This window comes from Rutilus rutilus (assembly GCF_951802725.1).
Source record: "Rutilus rutilus genome assembly, chromosome: 3".
In the NCBI taxonomy this organism is placed as follows: domain Eukaryota; kingdom Metazoa; phylum Chordata; class Actinopteri; order Cypriniformes; family Leuciscidae; genus Rutilus; species Rutilus rutilus.
The window spans coordinates 34,867,451-34,882,728 of NC_140211.1; the positions used below are offsets into that span (position 1 = coordinate 34,867,451).

General features: G+C 37.2%; 1 protein-coding gene across 1 annotated transcript in view; it reads left to right on the top strand.

Moving 5' to 3' along the window:
* Positions 1–695: 695 nt before the first annotated feature.
* b4galnt4b (beta-1,4-N-acetyl-galactosaminyl transferase 4b) overlaps positions 696–15,278 on the top strand; it is a 122,105-nt gene continuing 107,522 nt past the window's right edge. Inside the window, exons 1-2 of the mRNA XM_084403938.1 lie at positions 696–1,306; positions 1,575–1,784. Coding sequence (XP_084260064.1) covers positions 1,640–1,784 — 145 coding nt within the window. The 5' untranslated portion in view covers positions 696–1,306; positions 1,575–1,639. The remainder of the gene's footprint in view (positions 1,307–1,574; positions 1,785–15,278) is intronic.

Genomic DNA, 15,278 nt, shown 5'->3' on the forward strand with positions numbered 1-15,278 from the left:
AAAATGATTATGTTAAGTGTGTCCCTTAAAAACATTCTAATCTAAATTAAAAGTGACCTTTAAGCTTTATATTTAATTACACTTATATTGTAAAAAAAAAATAGATAGATATATATAGGCTATATATGTAGCCTATTATATATTAAGGTATCACATCAGGGGACATTTTGTCACTTAATAAATTAAATAAGTAATATATCAAAAGTTTAAATTAGAGGACTATTAGGCTAGAATTACCTAGAGTGGGTATTGTCAGTCAATATTTTGAAAATGTTTCAATAATAATAATTAAAATAATTGCCTAATATGATAATAATGCCATTTAGTTGTATGATTTTTGACAATTAACTTCCCTTTAATGAACTTAAACTTTTTCATAACCCCAAACACTAAATGGTAGAAATGGCTCATCATTACTGAGCAGGAGTCTCAGTCTAAAGAAAGGCTATACTTTACTCGGCCTCTGCATCAGGCTATAGCCTACTTTTCAGAACAATATATACATGAAGATACAACATTACCAAATAAGTAGGCTACCTTGCTTAACATAGTCCAGTTAATGTCTTTTTAAGAGTCGTAAACGTCAGTGTGTGAATGGGATGAAGGTGGATTCAACAATGCAGGGATAATTCTCGAGGCTTTCAGGGAACGCGCGCTGTGAAGGCTTGCTCATGAAGGTAACAGCTCCCTCTATCATCAGAACAGACCTCTGTTGAAAACCAGGATGCAACTATGGGATGCGGTCGGACAAGTGCGCTGATGCTGGGGGAATATTTCAGTTTTCTTTAATAGCAGAGAACACCAAAACAAAAAGGACTCAAAACAAGGATTTAGATGGCACCAGACGAAGATGTTTGCAGTCGATTTTTAAAGACTGTAAAACAGACCGCGAAAACAAAAGCGTGCTCGTGAATACCAGCGCGAGAAGAGGCACCGAGACAAACCCAGAAAACAGCGATGCTTTATCAACGCAAGCAGAGCTTTATTTGTTTTCATCGCTCTTTTTACAATAAACACGAGAATAATCCGAGAAATAACTTAACACTTCCACTGTCTGCTCATCACATAACGCGCCTGGAGTAATGATTCGTGCTGAACTATAATGACAATAACAGACTTTACGATGAAAACCTCCGTGTGAGACATATCGAAAAGGAAATAAGTGTGTACAGTAAGTTTGTTCTGGTTGGACTCAAGTGAGCAGTCAAGACAGACACAGGACAGTGCAACATCAGCCAACACACACACATGTCCTGTGTTGACACCGGTTAGACATGCCAATTTTATTGAGAAAAACACGTCTGCGGTAAGTATTATTTATCAAAGCAATAATAACTGACTGTACACATAACCGTGTAAATGTAATTTATAACGAATACCCTTTAGTACAGCAGATGCGGATGTGGCGGGGAAGTTTTGAATGTCATTGTTATATAAACATATTCATCAAGTATAAAGGAAACATTCTTTAGATGTTCATTTGCAAGTCTAAATCTGTTCCAGTCTGCAAACTATTATCAGTATTGTCACTGTGAGTGTGAAGCTGATCATTTCAACATCTTTTGAAATTCTAGCTGTACAAGATCAACACTGAAGGGCACCAGTCTGAATTTTCCACTGAGTGGGTGATGTTACTGTAATGAGGATGCGCTTTCCTCTGAAGAAGATCCGCAAGCAGTTTAAACTCCTTCTGCTGCTCGTTTTGCTTATGTTTGCCATTGGGTTCACGTATCTTCACATCAACCAAGGCAAAGCCATCAAACTCCACTTCAACTATGGGAAAGGTCAGTATGGATGATGAACGTGATTTCACCAAGTAGCCTACAACATCTTTGTTGATCCTGGAACAACATTCCAATCAACCAATCAGATTTGAGGGACAAGTTTATAGTTTGTCACTAGGCTTACAACCAGTGTTTGGTGCTTCTACATCAGTGTTATTCACCTATATCATTTATTTCCCTATGATTTTATGGGTAACTTATGGGTTAGGGTTAAGACTACATTTTGAATGTTGTTCCAGGATCAACAAAATATGTAAACTATATTATATTTTACTTGGAAAAATCATGGTGACCGGATGACACTATAGCCTTGAACATTCATATTTCTTATCAGCGAACAGTCAGGCCCATTGAAGCTTTAATGAACATAGATCCCAAATAACCATGTGAAGCTGACTGTGAAAAATGGACTATTCATAATTATCAATTTAATGTTTCTATTGGGTTTCAGGAGGTTAATGAGAAAGGCAGTACATTAAAATAGAGCTGTCCATTTCTTAAGCCATTGTATGATCTAAATGAGGATTTTTCCTTCAGGTTAAAGTTGAATTATCTCGTATTTCTGCCCAGCGAACTGCTGATTATTCTCAAACTAATTTGTACTCTTGGTTGTACAACCATTAGTGTCATTTATCTCTTTTAATTCCTTTTATAACTGTTTTAATTTCCCTTGCTTTTATTTTGTGCTTATTTTCTATGCAGAGCACTTTGAATTGCCATAGTGTGATATTTTAATTCCTTTCTATGTAAAGCACTTTGAATAACTGTTTTAATTTTCCTTGCTTTTATTTTGGGATTATTTGTATTCCTTTCTATGTAAAGCACTTTGAATTGCCACAGTATATGAAATGTGCTATATAAATAAACTTGCCTTGCCTTGCCTAGTACTACAGATAAGACTTGAAGCGGCTCTGTGCAAAGATGATTTTCCTTTATGCTTTTTAAAGAGAAATTAAGTCTAACCCACAGGCACAATTTGATGAATGTCCTGAAAGGTACCAATTCACTGACAAGAGTTTCCCTTCCTTTAGTTACTGTCAGGAATAATCACTTACCACACAATTCTAACAGCAACACCTTTTACACATTTTTCTTTTATACTTGGTGTTGTATGCGAATGCATAAGAGAGGTCGGCGTAAAATGCTTTTTACATATCAATACTTTTATTCACATAGTAGATATGCATACATGTAGCATAAAATGTATGATATATAGTTAGAAATCATGAATTCCAGTGCTTAGACATTTTTATTCAGCTCACAGGATGTGGGTTTTGTTTCTGCTTACCATATAAATAACATTGCATTAACTTAAAAAAAAAACACATTTAAAATATACAAAGACGTTTTAGCAAGAGTAGTCTGATGTAAATATTGATGTCCATGCATAATGCAGAGTTCGGATGTTGTTAAATAGGTTGACCTGGAAAACTTAGGATATACAATAACCAGCACATTCACTAATCAATATATCAAAAGCTTAGTTTGAGATTCTGCATTGGTTTCCTACATTAAAACACTAACACATTAAAACACTTTTTTTTTTTTTCATACCACACCCACATCCTCATATCTGCTCTGAGAAAATTTTGAAAACAATTTCTAATTTAGCATTCTAAAAAACTAAATTGGATTTTTTTTTTTAATCACAGTCTCTCATTAACGTTTACCTTGAAGCCATATGTCCTTTGTTATTAGAGGTGAAGTAATTGTTGCGGATTAGTTGATAAACCATGACTATTTGAGAGAGGAATACATTTGTATATTTCTAATTATAGCATAAAGGCTCTAGGCTTTTTTTTCCCCCTTGGTTTTCCACTGATTGAGATTTAAAAATGGAAGCTAGTTGCTGTGAATTCTGTGGCTGAAGTTGACAGGCAGAGAAATTAGAGGTACAGACTCTTTTAACCCATAGGTTAATGAAATTTGTGTTAAGCTTCTCTCAACACACAAGGTAATGCTTATGCAAATGGGTGTTTTGGACAGATGCCACAGTTATCTCAAGTGAGACGTTCATATAGGTGGGAAGTAAGAGCGCTAATCTCTAAAGTCACTTCACCCGTTAGTCATTAGTCAGAGGGGAGGTAAACGTCTTGGAGGGCATGTTGATCTCTGTGGACAAAGGTCTTTTGGAGACACACTTGTTGCACAATTGCATTTATACTGTGCATCTTGAATGCTAGTCTTTTCATCAGCGGGAGAGATCCTGCATTTGTGTTTAGGTGACTGAACAGTCCGTTGTCTGTTGACTTGGCTCGGGGCAAGGACACATGGAGCAGGTGGTGGTCCACTCAGCACAAGACAGGAAGAGCATAAAACATGCAGATTTTGATGAGCATACTGCCAGTCGGAGAATTCAGGCAGAAGCACATTTTGAAATATGAAGTCTTATTCAAAATGACTACTTAGAAGAGACACTGGAACATTTTTTTCTTAGTTATTCTTAGCTCAGTGAGGTAGCCTATCATATGTTTACATATGTACATGCACTTTTTATGTGCTAAATATTTCTATAACAATTTTTATGAACAACTCGGTTTAAAAAAACAAACAAAAAATATGTTTGTCCAATCATCTTAAAGCACAAGCTACAGGTTTACCCAGTATAATTTATGATCATTGAAAAGTACTTTTCTGTGGCACTTGACACATTCTACAAATAAGGAATGTAATTTATTTTATTCATGAATTTCAGTTGAAACAAAATTAAACCCAAGTAAAACGAAGTGAAGTTCTTCAACCCTGGTCCATAAAAGAGAATTTATGAAATATGATGGACTATAAACTGTAAAATTTTGTAGATGTATTTTCCACATGCTGTTCGTTACCTCAATTAAAATTCAGGAACTGAATCAGAATTTAAAAAGCATTCTCAATTCAGTTCTGAATGGTGTACAACCATGCTTATGACTGGCTGATTACCATTGCGCAGAGTACAGTACATCCATGATCATCCACAAGCACTGCCATTGTGTTTCTCTGCTTGGTGCTTGAATGTCCATGCAACCAGAAATGCTTTGGGATTATCAGTGTTCCTCGTCTGGGCAGCTTCAAGTATCACCACATAGATCACTTCATAGATCTGTCTGCGGCTTCTTTCTTTGTTTACCACCCACTCGGTTAATTGGGAGGCAGTCGGCTGACATCCAAGGAGCCGTTCATGTGTCACCTACACCTGCTATGAAATTTGGACTGAGACTGACTGGTCATATACGCTCAGGTGTGAAGCCACTGGGCTGCACTCAAGATTGAATAAGCCCATCTGTGCCAGGCTCATTTCCTTCTTCAGCAGGATATCACAGATATTAATGTATGAAATGAAACCACGAATGCTCAAAGTGTACACCTTTCCAAAGCATACAGTAATATGATAACTGTGGTCACAGATGAAGCTCTTATTGGACTTGCATCACTACTCTAATGTGTTACCTAGTCACTCTTCAAGAACTACTTGTGACCTGGACCATTATTGTAAACTGAAAAAAAGTTTTTCACTTTAAAATAATGGCCAAGATCACTAGTAGTTCCTGCAGGTATATTCAGAGTAAAAAAAAAAGAAGATGATTGATTACGTCTCAGACACACGATAATGTTGTGATTAGTGATTCATTTATAATTCTTTATAATTTGTCATAGTTAATAGTTATTAATGAGGCTAATCTCATTCAGTAATTATTGATTACAAATAAGGAACTATCTTAGTCCTATGTGATGAGGTTCAGAGTTTGGAAGGAAGAAGACAGGGTCGGCGTGACTGGGACTCGTACGTTTTATTGTGAAAACTCAAAAACAATAAAAACAAAAGGCGCGCAGACAGTGCATTCACCGTAGCCTCGCTACAGCACAAAACAATCTCACATTAAATACTCTTTCCACTTGATCAGCTCAGACTCATTCCACTAAGTTGTCGGCCACTCTTTCCACTTGATGATGGCGTACCAGTCCTCTCTCTCTCTCTCTCTCTCTCTCTCTCTCTCGCCACATCCTAAATTTTATATTACTTACTGATTAGATAAGCGTGTTTCCATATTAGTTAATAGTAGTCGCTAAAGTATAAATGTAGTACTACTCATTACTTCCTGCATTACTTATTAATGACGGACCATTATTCTAAAGTGTTACCCAGCATGTTTCGTACACCCAAACATTATGTATTACATATAAAAGATGCTGGCTACTCAAACTCTCATTGGTATTCCTGGATGCAGCAGTGGCTCTGGCTCTTGGGCTGAAGATGTGCTCTGCATGGCCTGAGTCCAATTGTAGAGGAGCCATTATCATTCCTTATTCATGGCTCTTTTATTTAGGGACAGCCAACTATATGGGCGGATGCAGGTTGCATGTACATTTTTAACAAATATTATTTTACTGTGAGAAGTTTGCACATTGCTTTACACAGTTTGGATCCTATTTCAAAATAATGTATTTTGCAGCCTTTGTCTTATTAGTAATCTTTGCCAATATTGATAATGTGTTTACCTTTCAAAAACTCATGTTAAACTCATGAGCAAAAGTCAGATTGGCAGTTGTTAATGTACTGAGTATAAATAATCTTTTATACAGGCAGTTTTGCAGTACGAAGGAAAGGAAAATCTTTATCCATCTGCTAGGCTAACAGTACAGGTGCAAGTTCAGTTGATTCTTTCACAATATTACTGTTTATACAGTATTTCTGGTGATTTATTTAGCAGTGACACCCCTCTGCTGTGTGTTGCAATGGATCTGCTTTGGCTTTGTATGAAGCTATCTTTAGGTTTCGGACACCATTACAAATGGATGTCCCCTCAAATAGTGCTCTATTTAAGGGTATGGAAGCAATTTCAGACAGCCTTGGAATTTGCAATCCATGTTTTCACTGACATATGGTATGGAGCGGTATTTCGTCTCTTTTGAAAGAGTACATAATCTCCGGACCAAAACACAGGTGAAGAGAAACAAGCGATAGAAGCATTGCTTATGCACAATGGATGCTTGGACATATCTAGCAGCAGAAGATCTTGTGTTGTTAAAAAGCAGTTCCAGACACAGAGTCTTTAGACGCTGCTTGGTTTTTCCTCACTAATTTCCATACTGTACTTCTTTGTTGAACTGTTGTAGGCTATATATTCACTCCTTAAGTAGATTTTGAAACTATGAAACATACATCAATTACTAATCAATACTCAAATTTAAAATATTCAATATATTCAGACATTTCTCTGTCTTTGTCATATGGAGGCACATCATCCATGCATGTTTTGAGAACAGCTGTATATCTGGTCTTCATAGAGCTTGGCTGCGTTCCAGTCCAAAATTGTCACGCCCTTCACTCGCTAACTTCCCTCCGTCTCGTTCACTCGGATCTACGTCATTGCTTACGATGCACGAGTGCCCACTACTGGCGGAAACTGCAATGGGCTGAATTGGAACGTCCTTGATCACTTGGAATCAGCTAAAGAGTTGACTTATTATTAAAGAAAATGTCCCTTTAAGAATTTGTTTAATGCAGCATCCAAATGTATATAGGTGTGTGTGGGTTGTTTTAAATAAAATAAAAATATATATAGGCTAATTAATATAGAGTTGTTTGTTGTGGTGGTGATTAGACGAGATTTGTGGTGACGTCACAATCGTACTGCATTGTGGGACATATAGGTGCCTGAAGTGTACATATGAAGTAGACTCGCTCCCTCTGTCAAAATCGAGGGAACGAGGGTATGTCCATATAAACTTCCCTCGTCCACTTCACGAAGTGGAACGCACTTCAAAATGGCGGCGGGGATTCCCCCGAGGGGAAGTGCTTAGGGAAGTTCGCAAGTGCGTGTCTAAAAGTGGACTGGAACGCAGCACTTGTCTGCTAGCCTGCTGTCACATTTCTGTTTGTTTGGACTTCCTCTGTGCTCATTGTTCAGTTTCTAGCCACTCCTCCTTCATTAGTTCATTTGGTTCAGCTGTATCTTGTTAGTTACAGTGAGGAAAATAAGTATTTGAACTATTTTGCATGTTCTCCCACTTAGAAATCATGGAGGGGTCTGAAATTGTCATCGTAGGTGCATGTCCACTGTGAGAGACATAATCTAAAAAAAAAAATCCAGAAATCACAATGTATGATTTTTTAACTATTTATTTATATGATACAGCTGCAAATAAGTATTTGAACACCTGAGAAAATCAATGTTAATATTTGGTACAGTAGCCTTTGTTTGCAATTACAGAGGTCAAACGTTTCCTGTAGTTTTTCACCAGGTTTGCACACACTGCAGGAGGGATTTTGGCCCACTCCTCCACACAGAAACACGGAGTTTGAGCTCCCTCCAAAGATACTCTATTGGGTTTAGGTCTGGAGACTGGCTAGGCCACGCCAGAACCTTGATATGCTTCTTACAGAGCCACTCCTTGGTTATCCTGGCTGTGTGCTTCGGGTCATTGTCATGTTGGAAGACCCAGCCTCGACCAATCTTCAATGCTCTAACTGAGGGAAGGAGGTTGTTCCCCAAAATCTCGCAATACATGGCCCCGGTCATCCTCTCCTTAATACAGTGCAGTCGCCCTGTCCCATGTGCAGAAAAACACCCCCAAAGCATGATGCTACCACCCCCATGCTTCACAGTAGGGATGGTGTTTTTGGGATGGTACTCATCATTCTTCTTCCTCCAAACACGTTTAGTGGAATTATGACCAAAAAGTTCTATTTTGGTCTCATCTGACCACATGACTTTCTCCCATGACTCCTCTGGATCATCCAAATGGTCATTGGCAAACTTAAGATGGGCCTTGACATGTGCTGGTTTAAGCAGGGGAACCTTCCGTGCCATGCATGATTTCAAACCATGACGTCTTAGTGTATTACCAACAGTAACCTTGGAAACGGTGGTCCCAGCTCCCGTGTAGTTCTGGGCTGATTTCTCACCTTTCTTAGGATCATTGAGACCCCACGAGGTGAGATCTTGCATGGAGCCCCAGTCCGAGGGAGATTGACAGTCATGTTTAGCTTCTTCCATTTTCTAATGATTGCTCCAACAGTGGACCTTTTTTCACCAAGCTGCTTGGCAATTTCCCCGTAGCCCTTTCAAGCCTTGTGGAGGTGTACAATTTTGTCTCTAGTGTCTTTGGACAGCTCTTTGGTCTTGGCCATGTTAGTAGTTGGATTCTTACTGATTGTATGGGGTGGACAGGTGTCTTTATGCAGCTAACGACCTCAAACAGGTGCATCTAATTTAGGATAATAAATGGAGTGGAGGTGGACATTTTAAAGGCAGACTAACAGGTCTTTGAGGGTCAGAATTCTAGCTGATAGACAGGTGTTCAAATACTTATTTGCAGCTGTATCATACAAATAAATAGTTAAAAAAATCATATATTGTGATGTCTGGATTTTAGTTTTTTTTGATTATGTCTCTCACAGTGGACATGCACCTACGATGACAATTTCAGACCCCTCCATGATTTCCAAGTGGGAGAACTTGCCAAATAGCAGGGTGTTCAAATACTTATTTTCCTCACTGTATATGGTTACTGTCATTGAGTTAATTTGCCCCAGCTGTGTCTCGTTTCCCTGATCTGTTCTCTCTGTATTTAAGCCCTCTGTTTCTCACTGTTGGTTGTCTTGCATTATATATTGTTATCAGTGATTTGTGGTTGTTTGTTTTCTGGTCTAAGTTTTGAATTAAAAATATCCTATTGTATCTCCTTTGCTGTGCGCTTGATCTTAGCCACCTCACCTGTGACACCAGCTAGCTGACAATGGATAGAGATCTAGATGCTAAAGATTCATGTGTGGGTGGATGGAGGCACCCTCTGTAATGGATGTGTTCAACCTGCTACTTTGATGAAAGCAAGAGTTTGCATTGTTGTAAGAGTGTTGTGGCAAATTGGTGCAGGTGTATTTTTACTCAATGCTGTTGAATCTGTTGGACTTTCAATGTTAACACAATTGTTCAATTTAACATTTTAAACAAATAGTTCTGTCTTTGAAGGATATGATTTAATTAATTTTAATGCTAGCATTTTAAACAAATGTGGGGAAGAGGGTTATATAGAGTATAAGTCAGAGCTTGTATTTTCACTTGCCGGTAAATAGATGCTTTCAAACAGAAGTTTGACTGCAGAGGTAACCATAGCAACAATAAGCATGAGAGTTTTTTATTTTATTTATTTCATTCAATATTAGGTGCACATCAATACTATATACTGGCTTAATATACATGCATTGTCATTATTTGTCACTTTATTCTAGATTTATTTCATGATGTAATCCTTTTTTGTTTTGATAAAAAAGCTGGAATCTGTACTGAAACAAATTTAGCATGCGATTAACATTGACAGGTTCCACCTTAAAAACATTCTTACAAAAAAGTCACTGCATAATTTGCATGCTTTCTTGTTTCACAATGAACACAATGCTTGCTTGTTTCATTTAAATATAATTCTGTGAAATGTCTTGAGAGTGCCATGGAAAATGCAAATTCCTACAGTAATATAAAGTTCAGATTCTGTTGCCGTTTTGCAAATATTACATGTTTAAAGCCTTTATTCTCAAATGAATTTGCTTTAGCTGTTAACACCCCTGTCTCCGATAGCCTCTTAAAAGAAGTTGTTACATTATCACATCTATTTTAATTAACTGAAGTACAGAGTATTTTGCATCTAGCATATTTAATTGGTCCCACAGAATCAATTTAGTTCAGGTAATGTTCACAGGTCTTTCTTTAATGTTCTATCTGTTCTTACGGACCTGCTGCCCTTCTTATCTATGTGAGTATTTGGGTATAAGAGAGTGAAGTTCTGTTTATTCTGGTTACCTTTTACTCCTTTATTTTCTTATGGCCTAATGACAGAAATCACTGGCTGCATGTGTGACTGATTTAAATGATACATCTTGTTTTTGTATCAAAGCCTACAGCACTGAAATGACTCTTGTGGCTTTTTAGCTGTACTGTTGCTCCCAATGACTGTTACAAATCAGCAGACGAGGGACCGGGCAGTCTGTTTTCTCTGTAGGAGATCTGTCCCTTCATCCCTTTCATTTAATCTCCCTCTTTTCTCTCAATGTGAAATGTACTATCTCTCTCATTTGCCCAAACAAAGGAATCTAACATATGCATGTATTCATTTATAAATATTAATGTTCCTGGCGCTGTCTCCATTCTTCCAGAGCTCGGAGGCTCAGCTAAAGGACTTTACTCAAGAAAGACACACTTTTAAACCTCCACACAGGATTATTTGTGATGAACTGGGTGAATGTTTTGTTATCCCCACACTTCATATGACTGGCCTGAATTCATAAATGTCACAAAATATCATGGTTTTTATTCTGAGCTAATGATATTTTGGATCCCCTAACCCTAACCCTAACCCTAAACCTAAACATAACACTCCACCGAAAACTTTCTGCGTTTTTACATTTTAGTATCTTATTAAATTCTTATTAAATAAAAATATCCTATAAAATCTTATTTTACTATATTATTTTGTAATAATTGCAACAGGGGACAAATGAAGCTTACTTGACAACAACAGTTTCATTTAAATATTTTAACAAATAGAAAATAGCCTTAAATAATGTATAATTACCATCAGTCCAGCACACATCAAGCTTTTTTGTACTTTTTACAAACGATAAGCGTGTTCAACATGGACGCACAAACGATTGCTGTAACCAACAATACCTGCTTGTAAAACCGAATTAACATACAATATCTCTAAGGCAAAATTCTTAAATATTGAGAATGCAACAGAGCGTATTATATTTTCTCCATATTTAACATATCCTGTTTTCGGTCGAAGTCCACAGTAATCGATTGTCGAGTTCACGCGCGTGATCATAGGTACTAAACCTATGCGCGTGAACTCGACAATCGATTACTGTGGACTTCGACCGAAAACAGGATGTAAATACAGGTATGTGCGCTGGCTGAATAAACATCATTTTTTATATATTTCTTTCACATCTACTGCAGTCAGATTCACCCGCGTTCACTCAGAAGGAATCACTCACATGACCTGTGCACTTGTAATGACACATCAAGGATGTTAAGAGGCTAAAAGCAGGTTTAAAACTTGCCCCATTGAAGTCAACAGGGTGCAAATTTTAAAACGAGGATAACACGGTGTAGGCAACACCGATTTTTGTCGTTGTTCTCTGTACTGACAGCACTCCAAATGTACAAAAAAATGAGCTCAATGTTAAAATTGACCGGAGTTCTCCTTTAATATTGTAGTATAGTGTGTTAAAAAACACATCATGCCACATGTTAATTTGTGTGTTAGTGGCCAATCTCTCTGTTGGTCATTAGTCTCAATGGGACAGCCTGGTGGAATGCAATTCCCTCAGATGTTGTAGCGGCAGCTGGCACACAGATGTTAGTGTCGCCGTCAGGCTCTGCGGGTAAAGGGCAGAGAAAGGCTATAGGCACACCTGCCTTATGTGTGTGTGTGTGTGTGTACCTTTCTTGAAAGTGCAGGTGCATTGCAATATGAATGAATGCATTACATAAATTATTTTGTTATCTGAAAGTCAGCATGAAATGGAAGTTTCTTCCCTGTTGTGATGTACAGTATATTCGAGTGAAACAGCTTCTCGAACAATAACAAATGTAGGGTGGGGCTTGATTTTGTCCATCTGGAATTGATTGGATCATTGAATTATTGTGGTTTGCTATTGCTATGACATCATGTGAGTGACAGGTTGTCCTTTTGAGTTGTCAATTTTTTATTTCATGGTGACTTTAACATGAGTCAATCAAGGGAAGCTTGTTACACATTGACTAATTGCTCATAAGGTGGCTGCGCTCTGTTGAATTTAGAGGCTAATGATAGTTTCCCCCTTAACCGTAATTATATCCCGAAATCACTCCTTTAGCACTGCTTTTTGTATGAAAATAAATATGTTACTGAAATGCCACTTATTATTTTAAGTACATTTGACACTTCATTTGAATAAACCATATCAGCCTTTAATCTCTGTTCTTATCAATTGTCTCACGCCTCAAACACACAAGGAATCATTAAATCATACCTAGCACCCTGCTGCACTAAGCTAGATTGATCTTTTTATAGAGTCTGTATTGTTAAAGACCTATCTTATGTGAGCGGATGACATGATGTGGGTTTGCAACGTGTGCTGTCACTTCATCAGATAGACAAGGATCAGACAGACCGATCTCAGTGCAGACAGCAAGTGTCAAAACTTGTCTGGAAGAATATGTTCTGCATCCCTAGCTGGATTTTCTTCATTGCCCTACAATCGATTATCCATATTTGATACGAATGTATCTCTACATATAAAGTTCATGTGTTGCTCTTGAGGACTATTTTTAGTAATGCATATTTGAAGACATTTTTTACTAAACACAGTCTCTCTAAGTACTTTAAAAATGATTTTAGCCACACATTCTGCTTTAGTGGGGAGTCTGGTATGCTTAGCTCATGCTCTGTCATCAGTGAAGCTAAATTGACTTTCATTTGGGAAAAAATCAGAAGAGGTAATCAGTGGAGTGTGCGGAAAATTCTCAGTGGTCGAAAAAAAAATGCAATTATCTGCCCAGATTCCAGTTTCTTGCACACAATAATGAAGGTTATTGTTTGGAGTCTAATGAAACTGTTTACTCATTGTAGAAGCTTTGAAACTTGACCAGATTACACTGTCAATTTGGTTTTATTTGTATAAAGATTAATGAGAGAGATTGCCTTGGTATTTGACTTCATATATGAACTAATTAGAGTTAGTTGAATTGCAGCTCATTAATATGTAAATACACAAGTCTTTCTCATTAATGAACAAGACAGTTTATGCTGAAACATCTAAATCGTTTGCAAGTGAAAGGTAGGCCTAATTGAAATGGGCATTTGAGGACCTGAGGGTGACCTCTGCATTGCTGATACTCTTTTGTACAATTGCAGAATATAATAATTTTTGCTGTGGCAAATCTGTAATTCTTCAGTAGGACGCCTTGCTGCATACGCTGCAGAGATAGATTAGTTTTCAATTACCTGTGTGTAGTGAAGCCTAAAAGCTGGACTGGCCTCGTCATAGCTGTTAGGACTATTTAAAGCTCCACATATGAGATTTTGCTGATTCTGAATCTCTGAAGTGTCTGTAGAACTGCTGTGACAGACCTAGGGTTTTTGGATGCAGGCATTTCAGTGGAGTATTTTGCAGCTTCAGAGTGCTGCCCTAATGTACTTCAGATTCAGAGAGTCATGGAAGATATCATAGGCAAAGAAACACATATGCTTCTGCAGAGGTTGATACTAATAAACATTTGCATTCATGATTCATTTTTTTTACTGTTGCAATTAGCAAAATGTCAGTGTGTTCAATCTTACAGTTTTGCAAGATTTCAAATTAAAATGCATTTATTTTTGAATGCATGTGAGATTTGTATGTGGGATCATGTGTGTGTGTGTGTGTGTGTAGGTTTGGCTATACTTATGAGGGCCAAATGTCTGCTCTTATATAGTGAAATATTATGGCAACCGACCAGTGAAGACATTTTACTGGTCCTCATTAGGTAAAAAGGCTTATAAATAAATGTATATATTTATTACACAGCTCTGTGTAATGCTTGATTCTGATTGGTAAATCATGCCATCCAGCAGCAGTATGTTATTCTCGGATAACGACCAGTGAAAACTGTTAACACAGGCTCATCCGGGTAACTGAAGTCAGTGCTATATGCTTGCTAGGCACCGTGCAAAATACAGCAAAAACATTTGAATAGTATTACAATTTAATATCTATTTTAATATATTTTAAAATGCTGTTTATTCCTGTGATGGCAAAGCTGAATGTTCAGTCTTCAGTGTCACACTATTCTGCAGAAATAATTCTAATATGCTGATTTGGTGCTCAAGATTATTATTATCAATGTTAAAAACAATTGTGCTGTTTAATTTTTTTGTGGACACCATGATAAAAAATAAAAATAAATTCAATTCAAAATAACAGCATTTATTTGAAATGGTAATCTATTGTAACATTATACATGTCTTTACTGTCACTTTTGATGAATTTACCACACTATTGCTGAATAAAAGTATTAATTTCTTTATAAATATCCCTAACGAAATACATATATTTATACTATACATATTTATAGTTGTATAGTTATATACAGTATATATATATATATATATATATATATATATATATACAACCTTAAATTCATACCACATTTTTATGATTATACTGTAAGGTTTTTCTGATTTAGTTTGCATATAAATGATGTTTTGTCAGATTCAGGCATGAAGACGTGAATGCTCACACCACTGTTGATTGCTCTTCTGCCTCCGCTGTGAAAGCCCACTGTGCAGGGAAGGACGACTGCTTGTGTGTGTGGGTTTCATGATGCAGAAGATAAAATGCCTGCCAAAACTCAATTGTCTAGTTTCCTGTCCTGCAGCTATAGACACTTTTTTACCCTTTCGACAACAGCACCGCTCCCAAGCCCCTCCATCTGAACAAATATAACTTTACCAGATGCATCTTAAGCCTCGCCTCAGACCAAACTGTTC